We start from the raw sequence: 27,212 nt of genomic DNA on the forward strand, positions 1-27,212 counted from the left end.
TGACAACATCACACGAATTCTACAATGGCATACTTGCATCGCAGCAACGGGTGTAAATCCATATGTCATGGCATTTGTGTCATGACTTCATTACATTTGTTGTCACTTGCTGGGCCTACATATCGGGCCAAGCTATAATGTGGTTGGCTTTTGCTTGGCATGTTGTATGCATCCAGTCACCATTGGTTAGTAACCAAACGAACTATACCTTGCTGTGATATGTGAACCCAACCTCGGATATCAATGTGATGCTTGTGACTGCCAACCTCCACACCCCCTCCCCTTTCCACAATTAGGTTGCCCTTCTTTCCTATTCACTTTGGTCATGGCAATTAAACGAACAGTTGCACTGCTTTACATGGTTGGCAGCGCTAATCGTTCCATTGTTCCTTTCATGAGCCGTAGCTTCCCCGCAATGCAAGTGCGATGGCCTAGTCTTTCAAACCCGAAACATCACAATGGGATTTGGAAGCAGTGGCGTTTTAACGGACTGCAGGGATTCTTTGATCTTGCTTGGTTTGGAGTATGTGTGTGAGCAATTCAGAAAATTTTGTCCCTCAGCTGCTGGCGTGCTACTCTTGCCTGTGTAGAAAATTTACTGGGAGAGACCAAAGACAGAAACTCTCTGTGTAATGTCACTAGAAATGAAGAACAGAGGAGCTGCAGCCGTCTTGCAGTCGGACTTATGAGGGCAGTTCAGAGACTGCAGATGCAACATCTGCTTAGGACAGAACTGTATCTGGCCAACAGAAGCAAACTCCAGAGGTCAAGCTCAAAAAGGCCATAAGGGAACAGCTAGGCAAGGAGCGTACGTGCTTCTTAAATTGGGATTCAGTTGTTATCTAAAGGCAAATGTTATGATGGCCAATTGTATTTCCTTCAAAAGAAAATTCCTATTGAAAGACCTCGTAATAATGATGATAATATAGTCACTGGAAAGTATGGCCTTGGGAGACTCCAGTAGTCTAGACTGAGAAACCTGCATTTATCTAATCGGTCAGCAATCTCTTACCCTCACTTTTTGGGGAGTATTTATTGCCCCTTTACTCCCCTGTTACAGATCTAGTCCAATGTTGCTGTGCCAACATAATGAAAAGTCCTTGGTTAACTAGCAACTCAGGGTATGTGCAAATGAACTAACAGTTGTATAGATATGACCTAGTTAGAGATTCCTTGGATAAGAAATTTGCTGATTACATTACTGTCTGCCTTTCTGATTCTATCAGTGTGGAAAAGGGGATTTTCTTCTTTCTTGCCAAATTCTTTTTTGGCAGGCCTACTGTAAGTTTGAAGTGCACAGCAGGCAAACCATACAGATATGTCCTGACCTTGGTTTGACTAGCTCTGCTTGGGACTGCTGAAAGCGAAATTAGTTTGGGCTTTAAAGAGTAGGGTATGTGTATAAAATCATATATATGATGCATATATAGATAGAAGTCATATGGATGTGGAACAAGTCAGATGGGAACTGCATTTGGGTTTTCAGCCGATAACAGCAAATGTCAGACTGTCATTGATGCAATGGTAGAAATACATTTTCTGTCATTATGTTACTTGTTTAGATGATATCAGCGCTAAAAATCAATACCATTAGACAGCACTTACCTGTCTTATCTTTATTATCTTGAGAAGGATTTTGACAAGTGCTCAAAACTATGAATTGTTGGAGCCCAGTATGATCTGCTTGAAAAGCCCTCAGAAGCTTCTCAAGAGACATAGTTGGCCAGATAAATGTTCAATGAGTTTGTGGACACCCATGCATAGAGATGATGATGATGATGATGATGATGATGATGATGATGATGATGATGATGATGATTTAATACTAGGCAGAGAAATCTACCTGTATTTTAAAAAATCAGTTCTAATTCATTTTGATGAAGGAGATTTTGCTCTTGAATTCTTGGAAAGAAGAAGATAATTTTGGAGGAATTCTGTGTAGATTGTGGTTTTTCAGCATTTATTGAGCGACAAGATAGCCAAGTCCTGTCATTTATTGTACAGTCATTTCTCCATCAATCTGCAGCCTTCCATTAAATACCAAGGGAAGAGATCAGAAAGGGAGTCCTCCCATGGAATTTCTTTTGTTCCTCAGAGCCGTGCTAGTGACAGCACTAAGTCCTGCCTTTAAGAAACTGTGGGAGACTTTCTCCCCTTCCTAGAGAAATTTGGAGAAATCCATTCATTTTCTCTGCCCACCAAATTTGTGGAATTTTTTAAAGCTCATTTGTGCCCAACTCTCTATTCCCCCCACCCCTGGCTGAATTTCTGAATAGGGTCTACATATGCCCAAGTTACATGTACATTGGATTTAACTCTATGATTAGGAGTCCCGTTCTGGGGAAACATTTTCAGAAGAGAGATAGTGAATATGCTCCTATTTCTCCACACCCATTGGTGAGATCTTTTTGTGTGAAAGGTTAGGCCCTCTCAGACCTGCCCAAGAAAGGTTTGATCTCTCCCTAAATTTAAGGATATTTATTTTATTTATTTATATTTCAATGTTAGACACCACCCATCTCACAAGGGCCATCAAAGCCTCCAGTGGACAATTGGAATCTGACCACTGTTTTTTTTTTAAAAAAATTGGACCATTTTTGTTATAAGGCTTATACCGTACACAACCCTGCATATTTTTTTATCAGTGCCTTGCCCATTGTAAGTCTTGGGCTGCAGTTTCTCTCTGGTGCTTGCAGGGACTGGGGAATGTTCATCCTTGATCCCCCACATGGACATCTCTGGTTGTACAACCATGTTTGCAGTTTCTGCACTTTTCCCCACATTCTCCTGAATGTGTTTTCCAAAATCTTTAAAAAGAATGACCACGCATTACTTATTGGGGTGTGATGCTGTTAAAGTCATGAAAGTGTGGCCCTTGGCCATGAAGAGGTTGTACACCCCTACTTTAGCAGGAGCACGGGTGCCCTTGTGACTAGTAGGTGGTGCAGTACTTTGGCTTCACAATGGAGCATGCAGGGACACTCATTGAACAGCGGCCTGAAATTCTTCAAGACAGCCGCGGCCAACCACAGGACCCTAGATTCATGTAGCTGCAGCCAACTCTAAGAATATGCATGTTTCGTCTTATAGGAGTTATATGTTTTTTGTGTACCTATAGATGCTCTGAAGCACCTTTTTGTCCATCGGCTGGAAGCACTGCGCAGTTCTTAGAGCTCATGTAGAGCAGCAAATGAAGTGAATGTCAGTGGGTTGAATAGCTCATCAGGGGTCTTGCATTAGAATCAAAACTGTTGGCCACTCTCTCCTTTTCACTGGTCAAGTAAGCACACACTGGATTGTATTTATGGGAAGAAAAAGAACACTAGTCCCACACAGAGACATGCAGATGATTAAAGCAGCATTGTACCATCATGGTGCAAGCTGTGTCATGTATGATATAATGATGCATGTATGGAATGGCGAAGAGTTGGTTGTGCATGTTTGGACGCATGTTTGAAACAGCGGAGCTTTCATCCTTGATCCCCCACATGGACATCTCTGGTTGTACAACCATGTTTGCAGTTTCTGCACTTTTCCCCACTTTCAAAGAAGGCAGCAGTATGGAATGTTATTACCCATTCCATATGCTTTCAATTAGCCTAGTCCAAATGGCAGGAAATGTTTAAAGTTAATATTGTAATTGAAAATGTTTCTTGTAGGTATTTTTTTAAAAAAATCACAATTAAGGGGGAAGTCTGCCAGCAGTTGGGAACTATACCAGATGAGAAAGCTGGGAAGGATTCCTTGGTTGGGAAAGCAAGTTCAGAAGTGTAGCACCTGTTACACTCAAGGAATTTCTTTTGAGGGAGGGTTGAAGATAACAGGGCAAAACAAGACATAAAGTAGTTGGTGAAGTGTAAGTAGCATTTTTACAGTGAGTGGAAGATGTAGAGGGATATCTTCCTGGACTGTTGTGTGAGGAGGATTAACTTCTTGCCTTCCAACTCTGCTGTGTTGGAACTATTTAAGACTGACCTGTGACTTACAAAACAGATCCTGTGATTTATGGTGTGAATCCCCCAGCTGAAGAGTAAATGTTTGTATATCATTTTGCAGAGGTCAGAAATATAGCATCTACAGCTGAGCTGTCCAACCTCTTGTAATGCTTTGAGATGATGACTGTGGAATCTTTAAATTAATTTTGTAAAAGTTACATGATATTTTGGTGCCCTCACCTGAAGTATTACAAGGTTTTGATGTTCCTCAAGATTGAAGACATGTTTAATTACCTGTTACAACATGTCCAGCCTCTGAAAAAGGTGCTGACCTCTGATCTCACATTGAATATTTAAGAAAATAAAAAGAATGAAGAAGGCTAGATTTGAATGAAGAAGCCATTTAGATTTGGGTGGCATCTAAATCTAATGAAATAATAATAATAGTGATGATGATGATGACGATGACGATGACGCTAAGAGAGAATGTATTCCTTTTGCCAACTGGTAAGGGAAAAAATGTTTTATCTTTTGGGCTTTTGGAGAGCAAGAGGAATAATTTGTGATATATATCACCAAACTGGTGAGATGGTGCTGTAATTTCAGACACCCTTAAAGGCCATATTTTATACTGTCAGAAATAAATCACAATTATGGAAGTGTGAGTATGAAAAATGTCTAAAGTACCACAAGATCAGACTGGTGGGAGCAATGTTGAAATGTCAAGGAGATGAATTGGTTCTGTTTGAAATGAGTCTTTTTGATATATCATTACAACAGCTTATATGTCTGGAACAAGTCCTGGTACAGTTCACTGGTAGTTTTAAGAAAATGGTGCTTAGCCTATGAATGGAAATTGGAAATCATAATCCTCTCTTGATCCTCTGTGTTTGTGTATTTTCTGTTGGGGAGATAGCCTAATATGTGCCATTCATAAATTTGACCCTTGGGGAGAGCAGTGACAGTGTGACAGGTATATTTTAAGGACATACAAAGCAACTTTAAATCAGTTGAGATTATTTGTTCACCAACCCAATAGCGTCTATTCCAATTGTTAGAAGTTCCTAACCACCAGCACATTTCTTTACCTTTAGGTGAAAGCTAGAGTATTGGCTCATGTTTCACCTTTGCCCATCAGGGAAGGTGTGGGGTGGTGTCCCTTAGTTTCTCTAGTGCATCTTCCCTATGGATTGCTTTATGGGAAGTAGGAGCATGCAAAAAGTTTGAATTCAAACATTTGGAGCTCAAAACAGTCCATCTTGAGTTTGAAACAGTTGTTCTGAGTTTGAAACTGGCTCTCCTTCCGTTCCAGAAGTGTCCAGAAACGATTGTAGAACTTTCATGGTTTTGTCAGAATGACCAAACAAGCATTTCACAGTGCAAGCCCCAACCCTTATGTATGCGCATGTCATGTCACAACATATGTACAAAGGGGATGGAGCTTGTGCCATGATGTTGCAATGCTCATTTTGTCATTTGCCTCATCTTGCTCTCTCTGTGGGTACCCATGAGTAATGCCCCAAAGTGTAACTTTTTTTCTGCTTCAAGCTCAAAACATCTGTTTTGAACTGAAAAATGGAGCTGTTTTGATCATGAAACTCTTCTGGAATTGTTGGAATAGTCTTTTTTGAGCTCAAAACAGCTGGTTCAAGCTTGAAATATTTTGCATACCTCTTATAAGAACCATTCAGAGCTGCTTCATATATCGTTCAGTCAGCAAAGGTGTGGGCTGCCTATTGTTCAGTCATCAGTTGGATGTCTTCCTCAGGGAAGGTATGTATATACTGGATGAACTTTATGCCGGATGAGGCAGAAATTTCTGCCTTTCTACTACATCTTTTAGGAAGAACTAAATGATGCCAAGAGTGGAGGTAAGGGAGGACAGTCCTGTCTCCAGATGTCACTCAGCTCACTGTAACAGATGACAGGCTAGTTCTGGGACTGAGACCAGATCCAATTCTCCACATACAACTTTGAGTGATGGAATTTGGGACCCCATCTGTGTGCAAGGCATATATTTGACTTCTCATAAATAGCCCTTCCACAGAAGTACAGACACAGGAAGCTGAGGATGAAACAGACTTTAGGCATCTGAGGAATGACAAGGTAAAGCTTGATAAGACTCTCTAAACTCTTCAGCTAGATTGTGCACAGAAAATGTTCAATGTTGTTAGATCAGTTTTCAGAAGCATAACTTGTAGGAACTAGACCAAAGATAGCAAGATGAGATAGGTGTCACACAATTAACTCTAGCCTTGCTTTTATGGAAGTTTAACTGGAAAGAATCTGGACCAAATACAGCATCTATATTCTCCCAACACTCTTAATTAACTTGCTGAATTAATCCACATTCTGGGCTTGCACAGTATGGTGAACCTATAAATTAGCCACAAGTGTGGGCTTTCACACGGTAACCCTCTCCCCCAAACCCAGACTCCAAACCCACCCCATTAACCAAAGTTAAAACTGATTATGCTTTAGACCTGTTTGAGACCATTTTGAGTTAATTCCCTGAAGAGCTTCACATTGCAGGAAAGATATGGTTCTCTTTGTTGAAACAAAAAATAACAGAGTTTACCTTGATAAGGACTCTTCTCCTTGAAACCTCCTCATGTCTCTTATCTCCCTCACATGCAAAAGTTCTAACTTTGGTGAGTGCAGGTGGAGAATGTTAAGAGGAGAACTTGCCTCATCTCTTGTTTCTCTCCATGTTCTTCAGCAGCACTCACCAAAGCCAAAACAGACTTCTCTGCAGATCATGCATGCGTGCAGAAGCCTCTTCTGGTATTTGCAAGTGCCTGACAACAGTGAGAAAAAACTGTAAAGCGCAGCAAACTGAAGCAACTTGGTAATTTTTCATTTCTCTTAGAAGTGAGAAGGCCATATTGCTTCACAAAACAGCCTCGAGGACCTGCTTTGCTGTTACCTTTATTGAAGGAAAGTACTTCAACAAAGGTTTGGCATTGTGTACAAATGTGGCCATTAAGTCTTTATCTGGCCTGATGAAATGAACTTTGTGACACAGTGAATGTGCCATGTTGCTACTAGAAACAGAGGAAAACTTGAACTGGGAAATTATTTTATTCAGGGTGAATAAATCCTGCCTGAAGAGTCAGTGCTATCAGTTCTAAGCAAAATAGAAGTGTGAAATTCCAACTTGCCACTTGATTTTATGAAAGAAATATTCTGTGACTATTCCCTTGATTAGCTACTGTGGGGAAACATGACCTTAAGTCAAATGATGGATGTGACATAACAATGTGACCTTTGTTTTCACATATTTACCTTTTAGCATTGCTGTAGGACTTTTGGGGGCCCAAAGACATTGTTGCTATCAAGATGCTGCTGCAGGCTGATCCATTACAGTATGTGAGTTATTTATCTGCTATGGTAAAACAGGAGGCTGGCTCATATCAGCCGCTAGTTTGATCAAGGGAATTCATCCTTATGTAATAATAATATGAACCGTACTGAACACACATTTCTGATGCGCCTTTGTGCATCAGTTGAGATCTGTGTTAAGTCATGGATTCAATTACAAATAGGAAGCAGCTTGAAGAGGCTAGAATAGACAAAATAATTTCATGACCACTTGGCATTAACATCATTCTCACCAAATATAGAATGTAGGTGGAAGGTCAGACCTTCATACTCAGACAACCAGCTGTTGCACATACGGCACACCCATCTGGTGTCCTCAGCAGTCACAGCTATTTCCTTGCAAGAATTTACTGGTTTGTAGCAATTGTAAAATAATAAAAATAAATAGCTAGGGTTCAGGCCATTCTTATTGCTGAATTGTTGGATCACAGGACAGTGTGGCGTTTGACCAGCATTGAAGATCTTTGGGACCTTCCCTCTGTGCTTTGACATCTTGTTTTTTTAAAGTCTTTGTAGTCTTGCAAATACAGTATATCGTTTCATATAAAATAATGCATTTGGACATGTGGACATAATTCCAACACAGAGAAGTGAAGTTTGTCTAATGGGCAATGATACTGCTGCTGTTCTTCAAATTTCTGTCTAAATGTGTGGAGGTTAGGGAGAGAAAAGAATGTATTTCATTCTCTTCTGCAGGAGTAGGCAATTTCTTTGGGTCAGAGAAATACTTGCAACTCTGGGATCATGTGTGGCTTATTCCCCAAAAGGTTGCCATGGTACGCTGATAAATACCTATTTATCAGAGGGCCAAATAGCTTCTAGGATATTAGATGCTTATATTACACATGTGTCTGTCTCCCTATCTAGGCAAATGGGGCAGTGAGACTGGTACTTACCAACAGACAATTCTGGGGGCATATTTGTACTTCTGGGTCTCATGTTCTCCCTGCTCTTCTCAATTTCAAACCCTCCACATATTCATCTGAATACTTGAAGAGAATTTCAGATACTGTTAGTTCCAACATCCTTGGCATATGGTCCTGGCTTAAATATTTTGATAGCCTCTTTCAGGGGGAGGGGGAGTTAGGATGTTGCTAATAACTCTATAACTATGCATTAAATCTGATAAAACATTGAAAGGATGAATCCTATAAAAAGGTAAGATTTTTTTTTTTTAGCTAGAAACATTGGAATTCATGTTAATGTAGTTTAAGTCTTGCATGATTTCTTGCACTGTGATTTTCATTGCTTTAGGCTTCTCCATGTCAAATCTGAATGATTTATAGCAATGAATGATATGCAGCTTATAATGACATAAATCTTTGTTTCTTTGACCAGATAGGAAGATAGGATGTTTTCTGATAACAAGGCCCAGCCTGAAGAATTTCCTTTCCCTAGCATGCCACTTGTGTAACTTCCACACAAGTGTTGCTTGTTACAGAGAATTCCATGCTGTGACATACTTGCTCAACCCGATGACATGTTCAAATCTACCAAATCATGGGTCTGAGCAAGAATGGGCAGTCCGTAGCTCTCCAGATATTCCAGAACCTGAATTCCCAACAGTCACAATCAGCATGGCCAAGTGTGAAGGATTCTTAGTTGTACCTTGACAACATCTAGAGGACCACAAATTACCTTCTTCCTTCTAGTTTTTCCAGTTAGATACACATTTGGGGGGGGGGGGAGACACATGTTTTATTCTAGAGTGACATGCTTCTGTTTGACATTCATATATATTTGTATGTATGTGTGTATGTATGTTTAAAAGACAACATAAAAACTAACACAAACTAATACAGAATAAAGAAAATAAAGAAAAAAAGGAGGAAGAAAAGAACAAAGGCAAAAGTGCAGAAAGAAAAGATAAAAAGGAGTAGAAAGAAGCTCCCGATTTCCTTTGCAGCAAAAATAAATTACAAAGTTATCTCTTACTCTATGATTACAAAAAAAGTTTACTTTTTTCTATTACCCAATCTTTTTTTTCCCCTAATCATCAAAACCACAAGTCACAAGTGCATTTTTTTTCTGTTTCATATAAAAAGTCTATAAGGGGCTTCCAGTCAGCCATGAATGTAGATATTGTTTTTTCTTTAATCAAGGAAGTCAATTTAGCCATCTCCGCTAGGACCCATCATCTTCACAAACCATTTCTCTGTTGTGGGTAGTGTCAAACATTTCCACTTTTGAGCATATAATAATCTCACTGCAGTTGTCATGTATAAAAACAAAGTTTCATGGCTTTTTTCTAGCTGTCTGTCCATTAATCCCAAAAGAAAAGCCTCTGGTTTCAATTGTACAATAGTCTTTAAAATATTCTGAATTAATATATTTGTTTGTTTCACATTTTTTTGTCTTTTTTGCACATCTACCAAACCTGATAAAATGTCCCTTCATGTTGTTCACATTTCCAGCAAAGATTCGAAGTACCTTTATACATTCTAGATAATTTCTCTGGTGACAAATATGAATGATACATCATTTTATAAAAATTCTCTTTAAGGCTAGAATATAATGTAAATTTCAATCCTTTCAACCTCATTTTTTCCCATTGGTCCATTTGTATATTATAGTAGAAATTTTTAGCCCATTTTATAATACATTCTTTCACTTCTTCTTCTTCTGTCTCATATTTCAACAAAGGTTTATACATTTTGGCAATAATATGTTCATCATTTGTACATAGTTCTATTTCAAACTCAGTCTTGCATTGGTCAGAACCATAAAATATTTTATCCACTTCAAACCTTTCTGATAATTGTACATTAGAAAAGCACTGACAAGTATATCCTTCTGTTATCAAATCTTCCTTTGATTTTATTTTACAATACCTTTCAGAAAATTCTAGTACATCACAATAAGTTAACTATTTATGTTTACTTATCACTTCTTACCTATAAAAAGCTTCTTGTGCTGAAAGCCATAAAGCTGTTTTCTGGCAAAACCTAAGTTTATATTTATTCCATACTCTAAGAATAGCCCGCCTGACATAATGATTTTTGAAATCTACATTCACCTTAGCTTTGTCATACCATAGATATCCATGCTGGCCAAATCTCAGATCATGTTCTTCTAGCTCCAACAGCCTTCTATTTCTCAACAACACCCACTCTTTCATCCAAGTTAAACAACAGGTAGCAAAATATAATTTCAAGTCTGGTAAACCCAGTCCTCCTCTTTCCTTTGCATCTTGTAATGCCTTATATTTAACTTGGGTTTTTTCCCCTCTGTTTGACATTCTCAATTTGCCTGGTCAAGTCCGTTTTAAAACTAAATCATTGTAAGGAATGAGAGCAGGACGTTTGCAATTCCTATGGAAAGTGAGGCAGGCTCGTGGGTTACCTAGTTCCTTCTTCACTAGGGAGATGTGTAGTTATTCCAATTATTTAATTCTTTCCAAATCTGCATCTAATGCATGTAAATCAGCAAGTGTGCATTGCATACAGAACTGTGTTCTCCTTTTGTGCACTTTATTGGTGGTGCACAAATATTTCCTCCAGATTTGCTTCAGGTCTGCACATTCCTCTCTCCCATGTGGGATGGACTCTGCCCCCCCCCCCAATTCTGATCTACAGTAGTTATGTTTTACTGTATGTCTGAATTGTACACATAACTGTGTTTCTCAGATAGATCTGGTTGGCCACTTCTTGTCCCAGAACACTGGACTAAATTAACTTTTGACCTGATGCTTCGTTATTCTTATAAATTCCTCTGTTGCCATGCAGTGCATCCCCTATTCTTGGTACCTTTTGCAAATCCTCATCGTAGTTGAAATTATGGTTAAGATATGATTCTGCTTTGCCAGTGACCAAAACTATGGAGCTGAGCCGTCCCACTCCTTGTTACAGTTCAGAGCTGTAGTTTATAGCTTAAAGCTGTAAGTTATAGCTTAAAACTGTCATTAATTTAAATTGATAAATTAAGAAAATATTCAGAGCATCCTTAAGTGACTCTTCTTGTCTCTGGTCCATGATCTTTTCTAGGCTGATAAAAAAACATGCCAGTTTATTGGTGGTCCTTGAGACCATCTTTTGGGAACAAGCTGTTCTAGGCATTAAACTTTGGAAACCTTCCATTCTCCAAAGGTTTTCATCAAGAAATGATATTCATAAGCTTGAAACAAAACAAGCAAAATCTAATACATGCCTGCCATATGGCATGAAAACGTTAACGATCTTGGTTCTCTTTGCCTTTTCTTTGACTTCTCAGCCCAGACTTGTTTATAAACATCTGAAAAAAAAAAGTTGGGGTGGAGATGGGAGTCCTTCCTAGTTCCCATGTAACTCTTTTAATTTCCTCTATGACTGCAGCCTTTAAGTTTCTGCCAATGTTGGATCTGTTTTCCAGATGACAAATGATCTTCACACAATGACAGTTTGCAAGACAGCCTTCCTCAACCAAGTGCATGTGCCTGCAAAGTCACAGCATGTAGCTGATTTTATATGGGGTGCTGGAATTGGAAGCACATCATGTGTGGGGGTAAATGGATCATTTTTTAAAATAATTGGGCTGTGATCCTCAAAGAAGCTGCACTTGAATGATGGAAAAGCTCATCGAGAAGAACCTTGATTATTGTCAGCGCCAGATAGACGTGCCCTAGAGCAGGTGGGAAATGCATTTCCTTCAACATTGAGCACTATAAGAGATTCTACCCCATATGGAATTGAGAGAAAGCATTTGTAGGTGGCAGGTCCACAGATGCTCTCACATTTTGTTTTTACAACTTGAGATCATTCATGAGGTCAGAGGAAGTAATTTTATAATCATTCAAATTTATTTGTCCAGAATAGCCTAGTATTTCTGACCAGCCCCTTCTCATAAGGCTTTGGATTCTCCTTGATTTGTTTTGGCCTTATACGTAGGGGTGGTCAACTTATTTTTTTAATCCCAAGGTCTTCAGAGAGTGCCATTTGTGATGTGGCTGAAAACACTGCCCCTTTTTAAAATGGTGTTTCAAGCTATTTCAAGCTAAAGAGGCCAAAATAGCTACATATTTGTTTCTTTGGTTCCTGCATATCTTCTGTGTTTACCTGCAATGCTTTTATGACAACTTTCTGTCTGTCTATAAGAACAGAAAACTTGTAGCTTAGCAAAAACCCATGAAGCTGGTTTTATAACCTTAAGGTTTTGGTCCAAGATCCTGTTAGTTTTAGCAGAAAATGATGATACAGTTGTCATAACATACTTTGCTATTAAAATCTGGACATTATGTGGATGTCTCTATCTGTTTGTTATAGATCTAAAAGTTAAAATGGTTCTCTAGACTTCTCAGTAGAGTGGGACCAAAAAAAAAAACCAAAACTTGTGGATAAAGAAGAAACCTTGATGTTCAGTAGAAATACAACTCTTCTGGAATTCAGAGTTAACAAAACTTGAATTGTAGCCAACAAGGAATTAAATTGAACACTTTATCACCTGTTATATTAGGATGGGATTCAGATGGGCCAAGAATCTCTTAAATGGGCAGTTGGTGGGAAAGAATGACATTTACTATCTCTTCCCCTGCTGACTCCCACAGACATGCCAAATAGACTTATTTTAATCAAATAATGGGAAGATGAAGAAAAGATGCTATAATTGTCTCCACTGGTGGTGGTGGTGGTGGTGGTTTTAATACAGTAAGTACTTTTGGAGGGATTGTAATGGTTTAAGGAATGTCAGAGATTCCCATTTGTCTACTGAAAGCATGAGGTAGCAGATTCCAGAATATCAATGGCCTCTGCTTCTGACCTTCAGCTGTTCATCTGAAGATTTGAGTAAAAATCAAAGGTGAATTAAACAATGGTGACCATGGAGTTCACCATTTTCATCATTTGTAAGGCATTTTTTTTTGTTGTTCTGAAAGATTTTCCTACTCTGCAGGAGATTTCGGTCTTTCTGTTTTTTTCCCCCAGGATGAGAATTGCTTTTAAATATATACAGATGGTGTTTCTGAGCTTATGCGATTGTTGCAAGGGGCACACGGTACTACTGCTTTTCTCTGTGACACAGGTTTGCCTTGCTCTGAAGCCTCCCTGGCTGCCCACACTTCCTATTTTGAAGAAACCCTATGAGAGGTGACCCCTCCCAATATCTTCCCTTGAGATGAAATGGAAGCAAGAAAAGCCAGGGAGGCTGCAGAGCGCTAAAGAAACGATGGTAAAATAAAAGGGATGCACCTCCCGTGGCCATCTCATGACTAATACCATTCTTCACATGTGGGAAATTCACTTCTCCTTTGGAAGTTCTGAACTCGTAGCAAAGCACAAAGAGTAATAACATTATGGAAATGAAATGGAGTTTGCTTCGGCTGCTGAGGTTAATTTTCTTGGGCAGTACTCCTTCTGTTTGTGTGTGTGTGCGTGTGTGTGTGTGTGTGAGAGAGAGAGAGAGAGAGAGAGAGAGGGAGGAGGAGAAGGAAGAGGAAGTTGCATGAACTTTAAGTTTATTTTGCAAATGACTGGATTAGCCCTTTGGTTTTTCCTGTGAGTGACTATCCCTCTCCCCACATCTGACAAAATGTTCCTATCACTCACCTATATTTTAACCTTTCATCATTGTTACTTGCTGCTGCATAGGTTGCAGTTCAGACATAGGAAAAGTATCCTGCTGCCTTCTTTCATGGACCGACAAGCAAAGCATTAGGGAATTGCTATCCTAATCCCCTGGCTTCCCCTTTGCTTTGCAGTGCAGTTTGGAACTGCCGTTGTGAATGAAGCATTCAGACTTTTATCCTGCACTTGCAGAAATCTGGCTTGAATTGGAATATGGGTTTGGTGGCCTGCTATAGAAAGATGGTGCTTTCTTCCCTTTCCATGGATAAAAACCAACAGGATAACAGTTAGTCTTTTTTCCCCCCACTACTGATGAGTTTTTGGGCAAGGTTTTGTGCAAGGTATCTAAGGTATCTTAGAACTTGAAACCTGTGCAATGGTGAGGATGCAAGATGTGCAAACATCTCAGAAGAGTAGAACTATAGGCTGTATAGCTATAGGCGTGAGCTATTTTTGGGGTCCAAAGAAGGACCCATATAACACCATTGCTCCGTGAGCTGCATTGGGTACCGGTTTGCTTCCAGGTCCAATTCAAGGTGTTGGTTATCACCTTGAAAGCCCTACATGGCATGGGACCAGGCTACCTGCGGAACTGCCTCTCCCCCACAATTTCAACCCGTCCCACCCGATCACATAGAGATGGCATGCTCCGGACCCCCTCGGCAAAAGAACTCTGACTAGCGGGGTCCAGAAGGCGGGCCTTCTCTGCTGTAGCCCCCGCTCTTTGGAACATCTTGCCCCTGGAGGTGAGACGGGCCCCCCTCACTTCCGGCCTTTCAGAGGGACTTAAAGACCTGGCTCTGCCATCTGTCCTGGGGTGGGGAGGGAGATCATCAGATATGGGGTTGGCTAGCCCTCTAGAGGCCTGGTGTTGCTTCCATCGGCCTCCTGGATTTTTCCTTTTCCTTTTATTCTTTGTAAATGTGTCCTCTTATAAATATTAACTGTATATTTATTTATTGTTTTAATATGTTGTAAGCTGCCCAGTGTCCCCATTGGGGGGAGATGGGCAGGGACAAGTTTAAGAAATAAATAAATATGGTACATTTTGGAAAAACATCTGGTTATTCCAGCGGTCATAAAAACAGCTAGAGGTACCATTTCTGGTGAGAAGTCAGTAAAGGTAACATTTCTTTTGAACTGAACTGGACTCCTTTAGACTTCATGGCTACATTCCTGTAATTTTCTTCGGAACGGTATAAAAGTAAGATTGCCAATGCCTTCTTGTGGATTGTGTTTGACTTCCTAGGCTAATTTACAGCTCTGCAATTTTCGGTGTCATCCATCCAACTGCGAACCAGATCCAACTATGGTGAGCTTTTTTAGAACAGCCTAAGTTGGGAGGATGGTTATAATTAACACCTTGTGTTCAAACTGTGCTCTGGGCAAATCTGTAGTGTGGGGAGGATGGGTGAGGGGTTGTAAAAACATTTTAAAAGGAGGGGAGATATCACATCGGGAGAAGCATGGATTCTTTATTTCTGCATTTTACTTTTCAAAGAGATCTCACGGTATGGGGGATATCAATGAAATAGTTAAACATATACAAAACCAACGGAAACAATGTATGCTTTAACCAAAAAAAAACAACAACCCAAAACCCAGGAAATGAATGAAACAACTGCATCATTGCCTTTGTACAATGGAATCGGAAGTTCTGGAGATGTTTTCCAAAGATCTACTGAACTGTCCGCAACACAAAGATTCTATTTAGTTCCCCCTTTGACTCTCTATTCTTATCTGAATAGTTAGAAGGGAAGTTGATTTTTGCTACCTTGTTTGTTTATTTAAATTGTTAAATGGTAGAAATAGAACTTCAGTCTTATGGCACCAAGCATAAGCCGGCTTGTAGCTAGAGAACAAAATGATCATTTGAAGTTTCATTTTCCTTCCATTTAGGGAGAGAGCAAGGGAAGGAAATATTACAATGTACAAGCCTGCTCAACACTTGGTATTTAAAAATTACATGCCCTTATGTGAAATATGTGCATGTCCCTGCATACACTCTGTAACATGCATATTCCCACATATGCTCTGTAACCAGCCAGCTGTTTAGGAATTTTAAAAAAAGTAGTTTGCAAAGCTATTTTTTGTTTAGATTTGCTACTTTTGCAAAACTGCTGTATTTATACTCAGATGCTTGCCTTTTAATTTTCTTTCAAACCAAGTTTCACAATCCATCCATTGCCTTACCAATTCTGCATGTATTTAATTTATTTTTTTTTACTAAATATCACAAGTTTGCAGGAGGGTATAGGAACATAAGAAACCCACTATATCTATACAAAAGTCTATCTAATCCACAGTGATATGCCTTTACCAGAATATGTTCCTCTGAAACCAAAGCTTGAAGGAACAGCTGGTGACCGAGGAGTGAGTCTAGGTTGTGATTAGAAGAGCTATGAGAAGGGATGACAAACAAGCTTGTTTAGAGAGAGAAGAGCTGTAAGACTTTAGAATGAGAGAAGGCAACTACACTGATCTGGACTAGGACAAGATTTCTGTATGTAGAACCTCTAGAGGAAGAAGCAAACTTAAGATAGTGGAGTTGTAATACAAAAAAAAAAAAAAAAAAGCTTCTATGGGAGACACCTTTCAAAGTATGGGATATGTAGTACTGAAGAATGATGAACCCATTTTCCTGACCTAGACTTTTGACACCAACCCAGCCATTTTTCATTGGCTATGGGTTGGTAGAGAGAAGAGCATCAAGTCTCAGATCTGGCCTGCCAAAAATCCAGACCATTAAATGGTAGTAAATCTGATTGTCCAAATTTTTGAACCCCCAAACTAAAGACCCTAGAAGGCAGAGCTCTAGAACTTGCTTTTCAGCTCAGGGCTATTGGCGTCACTTGTCAAAGCTGATGAGCAACTGGTGGATTTGATCTGCTCAAGACAATTGAATGAGGTGGTAGTGAGGCTTTCAAATGTTGCTCCTGTTTCTGACAGGAGGTCAGAAAATCATCAGCTAGGGACTGAGTACTTCCTTTCCTTTGTTGATGTTCATACTTTCATCCAGGCAGTTTAAATGACAACACTTTTTTTGAAAGAGTGCATGCATTTTCATTGAAGACTAAATGTTGCATTGCAGCTGTCTAAAAATCCCCACCATCACAAAATCAGCATATAGTTGAACATTTTGTAATCATATATAAATTCCAGTGGGTTCAATTCCCATATTCTACCTGTGCCTAAGATTTCGGTCTTGTCCTATAAAGTTATTTGTGATATTTTATTAATGGATCGTTTGCCCTGAATGTCCTTTCTGTAATGCCGTTTTTAAAGTCGGTATCAAATCTTCGGAATATAAAAGATCTTTTGGGTCTACGTAACAGAAAAGAAATGTACTTGCTGGGCATGTGAGTTTGTGACCTTCCACAGTTAGTGTTACATCCCTACTCACTGGGAAGAAACCAATAGCAGCATTTGGAAGAAGCAATTTAAAAGGGACAGTGATGGAATTCCCCTTTCACCCATGCAACATCCTTGATCCAGCTTGTCTTTGAAGAAGAAAGGGAACATCAGGGTAGATCTGATTACAGAACTCCCACAAGTTGTCTAGTTTACTCTTTGGCCTCCCTTGGTTTGGTGTGTAATGGAGCTTAGGAGAGATTTACTGCTGAAATTCAGAGCTAGTTAACTTGATTTGTTTCATATAGAGCTCACCCCATTGGTCTGATTGTCCTCTTCTATCCTGAGTATGGAATTTCATCTTGCTCCAAATTGTAGTTCAGGAATTGCATCAGGATTGTCCATTTCTGGTCAGTCCTAAATGCATTTCGATGAGCTGTTCCTTGTAATTTGATTAATGTGTCATGAAACTGATGTTCACATGTATGAAATTCATGCATACCTGGTGTAATACAGAGAGGGAAATGGTTCTTGTTTTTTTTTTTTTAATGCAACGTGGGCAAGTAATTTTTTAAATAATTGAGATGTGAATTCTTCAGCTGCCTTCAAACATTACACACTACATAACAGACACACCCCTGTTATATGCTCATGTAGGCAATTACAACATGAATAAAGTTTAACATTGTAGAGATAATTTCTCTACATTTGGCTGAGTTGTTCAAGTTGATAGAAAGAAAATACACTTGTATATCTTTCCAAAAGAGAACAGAATTTCAGTGAAACTCTCATGGGTAGGCTTTTCTTGTAATTAGTGAGCGACCAGATGGTTAAGAGGTGAGTGCATGTGGGTGTGCATATATGAATGTTTTGTCTTCCATAGTAGAGTCCTCTCTCCAACAGTTTGCAGCCTGCCAGATGTACTCAAATGCAAAGTCTCTTCCAAGTTCAACTCAACTGCTGAGGACTTCATGAACACATCCATGAAGTTCTCTTGACAACATCCCAAGTGGTTGGACACTGCATTCAAAAGTCTTCCTCCTATTAGACTTTTCAGAATAAGAGGGGGAAATGTAAACTGTTGGGGAAGGGCAATCTTTGCAGTCCAGTTGTGCCATCCTCTATGGCAGCTGTGGCTTGTGTCCTGTCCTGCGTTTAATACATGATACCACCATCTTCAAAGGTTAAGCATGCAAGTGATGACACGACTGTAAATGATTAATTGTTGATGAATCAACAGAGATCAATTTCAATCAGCAAGGACAAATTTAAATTAGGTGGAAAATTAGAAACATGCTTCTTGCTTTCTCATGACTATAACTTTGGCATGTTAATACAATGGTGGCAAGATTCATGAAGGACATTTATTTATTTATATTAAATGTATACCCCTCCCCCCCATGACTCTGGGCAATGTACAAGAAAACCAATCCTAAAATGCAATTAAAACCCCAAACAACTGGGAGAAGAACAACTATTTGAAAACAATAAAACATATACGACCTGCCACTCACTTTAACCCAAGGCCTTGGGGAAAATTCAAATAGAGGAAAATTGCAATAACCTTCTTTGTATGTTAAGGAGTTTCCCCTTTTCCATATCTCAAACGTGTATCTAAACTGAGCCATTGTTCATATGCAGATCAACAGGCAACAATAAATCGCCTAAACTTTTTTTTTATTATTATTATTGCTGGTCAGCCCTAACCAGAACAAAATTCCTAATACATTTCTGAAAATCTTGGTCTACCAATATGATATGAAATAGCAAAATTACTGCTAAGGCTCTACCATGGGTTGATTTTTAAAAGGGAAATGCAGGCAATTCTTTTCCATATGGTTCGAATCAGTTAGGAAATGAATCCTGTAGGAATAATTTCAGATGTTGGAAATCCTTTAAATGGCAAAATAAAAAACAGATTTACTGTTTTTTGTTTCTCTTTTTTTCCTGTCCCTTATTAAGAGATAGGCAAATCAGTAAGTGATCTGTTTTCGTTGTAGAATACTGGATATCAAGATGAGATCAGATGGTGTCCTGATGACTTAAATCATAAACATTAATATATATATTTTTTTCTTCCTGGCTGGGATAGCTTTGTCTGATTCCAGTGTAAAATGCTGGTTCAAGGGCTACCGATATATTCAGTAGAGTGAGGAACTCTTTTTGCTGACAGTGTCATTTGAGACAACAAAATTAATATGAGATAAAAAGAAAATATGGTTGCGAGGTTTATCTGATTTCTTCTGAAAAGAGAATTTATTGGGATTTTATTAAAGGGGTTGGTGTCCTGCAATCTGCATGCTGCCCGTGTGTCTTGTGGCCCATTTTGGCTCGCCAGTACTGCAAGATCAATGCCACTGAAACTGGGTGGCAAAAAGTTGCAGTTCTGACCCTGTGATCCTTCCCGTTCCCAAAAATGGATTAGAATGAGAATGGGAGACCTCTAGAAGATAAAATACTCCAGTTCCTAATCCTAATGACCTCCCCAAAGCCACCACATCATAATGTTTGCCATTTTTAAAATGTGAGAGTGGGAACAGGAAACCTTTGGAAGGCACATGCTTCTCACCCTTAAGTCTCTACCAAACCACAGAAATAAGAAAAAGAAAGAAAGAAAGAAAGAAAGAAAGAAAGAAAGAAAGAAAGAAAGAAAGAAAGGAGGGAGGGAGGGAGGGGCCCTTGGCTTTGTCATCTTGTCAAGGATCCCTGTTACCAATAGAAGAGAATATATGTAGCTCAGGGTTGAACTGTGGAGTCCTTGGGGTTCTCTGAGCTTGGTTGTTTTCTTGCAAACATGTTGTTACCCAAATCTAAAGCTAAATTGAAAAATGCAAGGGAATTCTTGGAAAGTTGGTATTCAGACAAGGCAGCCATCAACAGGCACATAGAGATAAGCAACTTCTACACACTATACAGAAGAGACAATAGAAAGGAAAACAAAAGACCAGAACATCTCCTCACCAGCAATCATCACCCAGATAAGCAGAGATTAACACCAAGATTATCACCAAACATACAATCGAGCAGTAAACAATACCCTAATCAAGGAACTACCAGAGGAAAAAATAAAACAAAACCCCCAACCCCACCAGCACTGGCAAAGCATGCCACAGTATATAAACAGAGAGCAAACCCCACTCCCTTCTAGCACTGAAGATGTTACCTAGCCAGGTAATGAAACGTTTGCAAGAAAACAACCAAGCTCAGAGAACCCCAAGGACTCCACAGATCCCTGTTAGGCTTGCCTGGCTCAACCACACTGGCCATAGGTGTCTGTCCTTAATTTTTTCCACAGAATTCTATAGCAGTCTGCTTCAGAGGGATGGTGGTTAATTAAAAGGATGGCTAGATAGGAGCTGAGCCTTTCCTTGAAGTACGAGCTAGCAAAAATAAATGAAGGAGGACTCAGTTTAGGCATCAACAGTAGGTTCTTTCAGAGCATTGAGGTCTGGACAGTTGCCCAAGAACACTAGATGCTGATGCAAGTTCTGACTATGGCTATCACATCATCGCTCATTTAAAAATGTAAAGACAGCCCTTTGGATGAGATTGGGAATCCATTTAATCCTTTATCTTATTCCAAATAGCTCTGCTTGATGCTGCAGGAAAGCCCACAAGCAGGCTGTTGTTGTTGGCCAAGAATTTACATCTGCGTAATATCCATATAAACATATCAAGCTGCTTTTTACTGAATCAGACCATTAGTTCATGTAGGCCAGTATTGTGTAGTTTGATTGACAGCAACTCTTCAGGCATGATAGACAAATCCATCCTTCCTTCCTTCCTTCCTTCCTCCCTCCCTCCCTCCCTCCCCAACAGAAGCTGCTAAGTGATTAACAAAAATTGTGATGGTGCTGACCTTGATAAAGATCATGTCAGCTCTTTAAAGTCCAGGAAGCTGGATATACTAATACCAGTAAGGAGATGGCTTTTATTTTTCTTTTTTCATTTTGTGTGTGTGTGAGAGAGAGGGAAAGGGAGAGGTACATACCAAAGAATTTTTATAGCTGCATAATGCAATTTTTTTATTTTGTGAAATGGACCCTAAACAGTTCTGCTGGAACCCCAAAACTCTATATTTAAGAGAATATTCTTCCCATAACAGAGTTGGATGGAACAGGGGTCCCCTCCATTGGCAGAGAGAAATTTCACCTCTTTTGTGAAAATGCTTAAAGAAAGCAGTTTTTTTTAACTAAAATCTGTTAATGAAGTGTACTGGTAGCATTGCAGGAAAGTGTTTTAGGGAGCTGGCATAGCTAATTCTTCTGTCCACAACTTTTGAATTAGTTTATTTAAAACAAACTAGGACAAGAAGCTATCTCTTCAAGACGTCCAAACCTGCCAGCACAGTTTTAGAAGTAGTGGAGAACATGGTCCTTTGTTTCTCTTGTTCCTGCCGAGAATCATCTTGGGAGACCCAACTAAGATGTGCAAATATTTATAAACCCAGTTGATAAATGCTTATAGCTTTGATTAAATCTCATAGGAAGGAACTCTCATTGGGGTTCTTTAGAATAGGAAGTTGGGACAGCCAGGAAGGCTTCAGAATGATGGAGAAAACAATATCAATAGCAGCCCAGTAGTAAAGTTACATATATAATACAACAGAATACATCCATCAGTAATGGATGGAACACGATAAAAGAGTTCGTGATTAGATCATTGATGCAATCAAAGTGCAGCTGATTCAGCAGTCGAATTGGCTGATAAACAAACACCAAGAGAAATATGAAAGTAATTCTCCAGCATCCTGAAAATAATTTAGAAAATCAGCAAATCTCTGTTTCAAAGAGGAAAAAAATTGCATGGTACCACATCAGTCATGATGGCTCTAGGGTTTAAGTGAGTTTAATACAAGAAACTGCACATGGTCACTATACTTTTTTGTAAAGCACACAGGACTGGCAGAATATTTATTTAGCTATGAGAAAAATAGAAGCAATTGTAGAGCAGAAATCAAAATATTAGTGTTGAAAATTTGTGGGATAGACTTTGGCACACTCATTTCTAAAAATTGGGACTATGTGAGCAAATACATTTTTTGGATTGATTTGCAAAGATGCTAAACCTTTGTTATTCCCAGAATCAAATGTATGCACATTTTTCAGTTCCCTCCTCTCTTCTGATCTTCTTTCATGCCTCTGATGTATGACCTAAAAGTAGACCTTTAGAAGCTAGACAGTGAAACTGATGTAGGGTAGATAAACCAGGAGCCTTCAGTTTCAGCACAGGAAAGGGGGCTCTGTTGGTTAAAGATGGCTGATAATACTTCCTTGCCAAGCTTTGTGGAAGGAATGGATGGGGTGTAGGGAAAGGACAATTCGGCTAGCAACTGCCTTCATTTATAACATTATGCCATGAACATTCATCTCCCCTAAAGGCCTTCTGACTAAATGCACAAAAGTGGGTCCTCATACTTAAATAAAAAATAAAAATAAAAACTTCAGGCCTTTGCTTGCATGCAGCATTTTTAAAATGGAAAGTTTATTGGTGGCTGTGGATTTAGATGTACTAGCATGCACTAAATTATTTCAGACTCCCCTGGTTCTGTGGCTGAGGTTCAAATATTGTTCCATTGATTTTCTATCCCAGCCAGTGTAGTTGCTCTTTAAATCCAGATACTGAATTTAATTGAAGCATTTCATATGTATTGTTAAACATTTATGTTGGGCAATGCAGTGCCTCTCAAACTTTAGCTGTAGCTTGGCAGATGAGGCTATATAGTAGGAACAGGATCCTAATCAGACCTATTGGTTTGGGAGATACTAGAAGTCCCCAGATGGAAGGATCTAGATCTCCTTGTGGTTCTGAAACAGAAGCTGAACATAGTAGTAACATAGATGTGCTTCACTTTGCTGAAGTCAAGATGCCACTCAGTTTACCTCATTGCTTCAGACCAAAGCTGTGATGGAAGCGCCTACCAACTTTCTCTCCTGTGGGCTGAAGTGCTTCTTGGTTGTATGGCTTTAGATAGCCTACAACTGATAATGGTAGCCAGCCTGGAAGTCATCAACATACTGTATGCTGAAGGTACTCCAGGCTGGTACCTTCAGTGTCATCCACAACATTCATCAAGATAGCTCTAGGCTTACTGATTCCCAGGAATGCTGTGAAATTCCCCATGGCCACACTGGGGCTGCCCAACTTGGAAGATTTCTTAGCATGGTTATTACAGTATTTATCTAAGAAGTCTCTCTAGCACCCACTGTGCAGTTTCCTGTATGGAGCTTCATGGATGGAAGACTTTTTCAGCCAAGGCTGCAGGACAAGTCTCCTCTCAGCTGTGTCTGGTAGTACAAGCTCTTCAGGAGAAAGTACCATGAAGACTGAAGTGAAGCAATATGGATGCTGCCTTCAGTCTTAGAAGCAAGGATTTCACGGTTGCTTCACAAAGCAGCTTTGAAAGGATGCTTTGCTTGACGCTTCATTAGACAGTGAAGTATTGCATTGAATTTACACAACTCTAGAACAAAGGCATCAGAGGATTCAGAGAGAGTTAGCTGCCAAATGAAGCAGTGATAGGTTAAGATTCCTACCTGGCATGGGTTCAGGTTAGTTGAGGGACTGTCTCACCCCCATCACATCAACCCATCCCACCCAGTCAGGCAGAGAGGGCATGTTGTGGACCCCGTCAATCAGAGAATGTTAGCTGGCGGGGCCCAGGAGGAGAGTCTTCTCTGCTGTTGCCCCCACCCTTTGGAATATTCTCCCCCAGATGTGTGGCCAGCCCCTACCTTCCCGGCTTTCCAGAAAAGACTTAAGACCTGGCTCTGTCAGTTTGCGTGGGGCAAGAAGAGTTTTAACCAACCCTGGGGGCGGCTGGTGCCCTGATGACTTTCCCTGAGCTACTCACCAATGCCATCAGTTCTTGGAATTTATTAATTACTTATTTAAGATTGTTTTATATTGTATTTTAATTGATTTTACCTTTTCTGTAAACCACCCAGTATAGTTTTTTAATGAGATGGGCAGTGACAAATTTGATATATATAAAATAAATAAAGAGAATGAAGACAGAATTCCTTGTGAGAAAAGGGTTTCCTCGTGAGCAAGAACTCTCCAAAAGTACCCCTGATGGGTGAAACATTTTTAGACTGGGATCTGAGAGTTCAGCTTTGGAGGAGGAGGAGGAGGAGGAGGAGGAGTTCTCTCTTTTCCTTGCATAGGAGAATAAGTATGCACAACCTGCTACTTCATTCCTCTTTAGACTTGTTTGCTTCCTTTGGACTTCCTTTGGAATTTTCTTCTGAAAAATGTTGGAAGCTTTCCAGATCTTTCTCCAAAGAAAAGTCTTTATGATACTCACTTGTTCTGACTTTGAAGAGGCATGTGTCATTTTAATGGGACCAATAGATCCATGTCTGGGAAAGCGTTCTCACCTAGACTAAGTTCAGGTAGCTATCAGAAAAACCTACCCTGGCAAAGTTTCAGGCCCCACACTGACACCAGTAGGGATCTGTGGGGTTTTTAGAGGTATTTTGATTCTAGCTCGGGTAGCAAAGATGGATGGTTAAATCATCCACATGGACAAATATCCCAAAGAAGGTGGAGCCTACTTATGCTGATCCTTTGTGGCTGCATTTGAGAAATCTTTGTTTAGTGAATCTGTTTATAACCAATACTTTTCTTTATATTTCTGTCTTTAGTCAGGTTTGATAAGGACACAGGAGAATGACTTCCTTATATCACCATTACCTCAACACCTAGCACAGGAACTTCACTACATGCCACCTGCTGGACACCACCCTCATGTATTGTATAAACGGACAGCTGAAGAGAAGGTTCACCGGTACAAAGTAGATTCAAATCCCTACCACTTTCCCCCTGGCCATCACAGAAATCACACTGCCCACAAGTATCACATTCCAGCTAACGATTATCACCACGGAAGGTTTCAAAAGCAGCATTTTTGTGGACGGCGCAAGAAATGTATGTAAGGAAACTTTCTCTTTCTCTCTGGCTCTGTTTCTTTCTCTTTCTTTGATGTAGTAGTTCTAAGAATATTAGGTACTAATTTTTGTGGTCATGGTTTGCAGGATTGATTTTGATGCAGAAATGTCCAAATAGTCCATCGCAGAATGTTCTATCCTGAAATAGACCATTCCAAGCATTTCAGAAGTGGTCTACACCTGAATCATTCCAAATCCAACATGGGCCATTTGAAATGGTGTACATTGGGATTCAATCATTTCTGGAATACTCAGTGTGGTCATCTAAAGAACAGAATGTTCAAAACTAACTTAAATAGAATATAGTGTGCTGAGTCAGTGGATCCATGGAAGCATCTAATGAGCACATGCAGAACCAAATGATTTGTTTTTCTGGAGGATGATATTGGGTCCATATGTTCATGACTGATATTATATCAGGCTTCCCAACTTGATGTTCTTTGCACATGTTGGACTACAACTCCCCCCATTTTCCAGCTAGAATGGTCAGAGGTGAAAGTTATAATCCAGGTCATATAGAAGGTTTCAGGTTACAAAAGCTTATTCTAGACATTTGGAGATATGTGTGCTGAAGAACACTCCAGAACTTGATGGTGTTATCACATTCAGCATCATAACACTCGGCTTGTGGGGTCCAATTAAATATTTCTGAAGTAGTGATTTTTCCATTTCAGTCTTGTAAGCTTGTGCTAAGCTCCCTACAACACATGAATGTTCACTGCCCCTCTGTGATTTTCAGCAATACCCTTTGCAAGTTGTGTAATTTTAATTGTGCTAAAAGGATGATCTGACTGAGGATATTCAGATGTTTTCATCTACAACTACTGAAGACAAGTTGATGCTTATCATCTGTAGCCAAAGTTCTATGAGATCTCTTTCTTGATGAGATTAGCAGCAACATAGAGAAAAATATATGTAATATATTTTATTAATGTAGATTATAGCCTAAGAATTCCTCCTCATATATTCCTATAATTCCTGCCTTATTCATGTATTCCTGTGTAGAAATGAATGCATGGTTTGGGGTCATATCAGTTGGTTCTACTTCAGCTTCCATACGATGATGGTTTGAATAAAACTATATGGATAGCCTTTTATACATACAGTTTACAGTTCTGAATAAATGAAAGGTATGGGTCATGAATATCGGATCATATGGGTTAGGAGCACATATGTGGAGGTCTGAGGAAGGGACTTTGGTATGAGACATGACACCTAACATTTTCCCTCAGTTGAATCCATAACTTCAGTATTTGCTTTAGGATAGAGAATTTGTATGTTGCTGTTATGAATTCCAGAACTGGATGCTTCTAGTGATTATGAAAATTAGGTTGCCAAATGTGGAATGAATTGCCACAACAACATAGTGAAGGTGGCTTTTCCTAAATGTTAAGATTATCAGTAGTAGAAAACTAATAAAGCTTGCTCGTTCACCTTCCCTCCTTCCCTCCTTCCCTCCTTCCCTCCTTCCCTCCTTCCCTCCCTCCCTTCCTTCCTTCCTTCCTGTTGACAGGCTCAAGTTATATAAAAAAGAACATTACTTAAATTTGTATCCAGAATAGTTTAATGAGAATGAAACTTTAATACTAAGCAGTATTAAAGGGATGTTTAAGAGAGGCCTCTCTTAGCTTTTTCTAAAAGTTGTATTCAACATGTAGCTTTTGTAAATTCAATATTTATTAGTGGTCTTGTTAAATTGCTCATTTCAAAATACATCATTATAGAACAGGTATGCCAAGTAGATAAGTTTAGCAATACATGCTTTGGTATTACTATTTTCTCTCTTTAATCCACTTTTTTTTTTTTTTGCTCCATAATAGCAAAGACAAGTGTAATCTCAAGACATGGTGGCCTGGAAAATTTGTCTCCTGCAGTTAATAAAAATGATACATTTTGTGATCTCATCTTTCCAGCTAAAGAGAGCTTTTAGCCTATGCCTTGAAAATAAGCCATGGCCCTGTTGGTAACTATGGCTTGGCTTCAATATTAGGAGCTGGTTTTAAAAGCTATGAGAGTGGAAGGTCACCCATATGGCCTTTCCCCATCCTTCTGCCCTCTGCTTT

At 39.4% G+C, this 27,212-nt stretch overlaps 1 protein-coding gene across 1 annotated transcript in view; it reads left to right on the forward strand.

Annotated features, from left to right (window-relative positions):
* Positions 1 to 27,212, forward strand: part of ADAMTS18 (ADAM metallopeptidase with thrombospondin type 1 motif 18) — a 101,480-nt gene that overhangs the window by 7,529 nt on the left and 66,739 nt on the right. Inside the window, exon 4 of the mRNA XM_088136001.1 lies at positions 24,847 to 25,129. Within this exon, the coding sequence (XP_087992127.1) occupies positions 24,847 to 25,129 (283 nt within the window). The remainder of the gene's footprint in view (positions 1 to 24,846; positions 25,130 to 27,212) is intronic.

The sequence above is a fragment of the Python bivittatus genome, unplaced genomic scaffold (genome assembly GCF_059951505.1).
Source record: "Python bivittatus isolate LINGU-HERP-01145 unplaced genomic scaffold, Pbiv_v1 ctg000190_np1212, whole genome shotgun sequence".
Lineage (NCBI taxonomy): Eukaryota > Metazoa > Chordata > Lepidosauria > Squamata > Pythonidae > Python > Python bivittatus.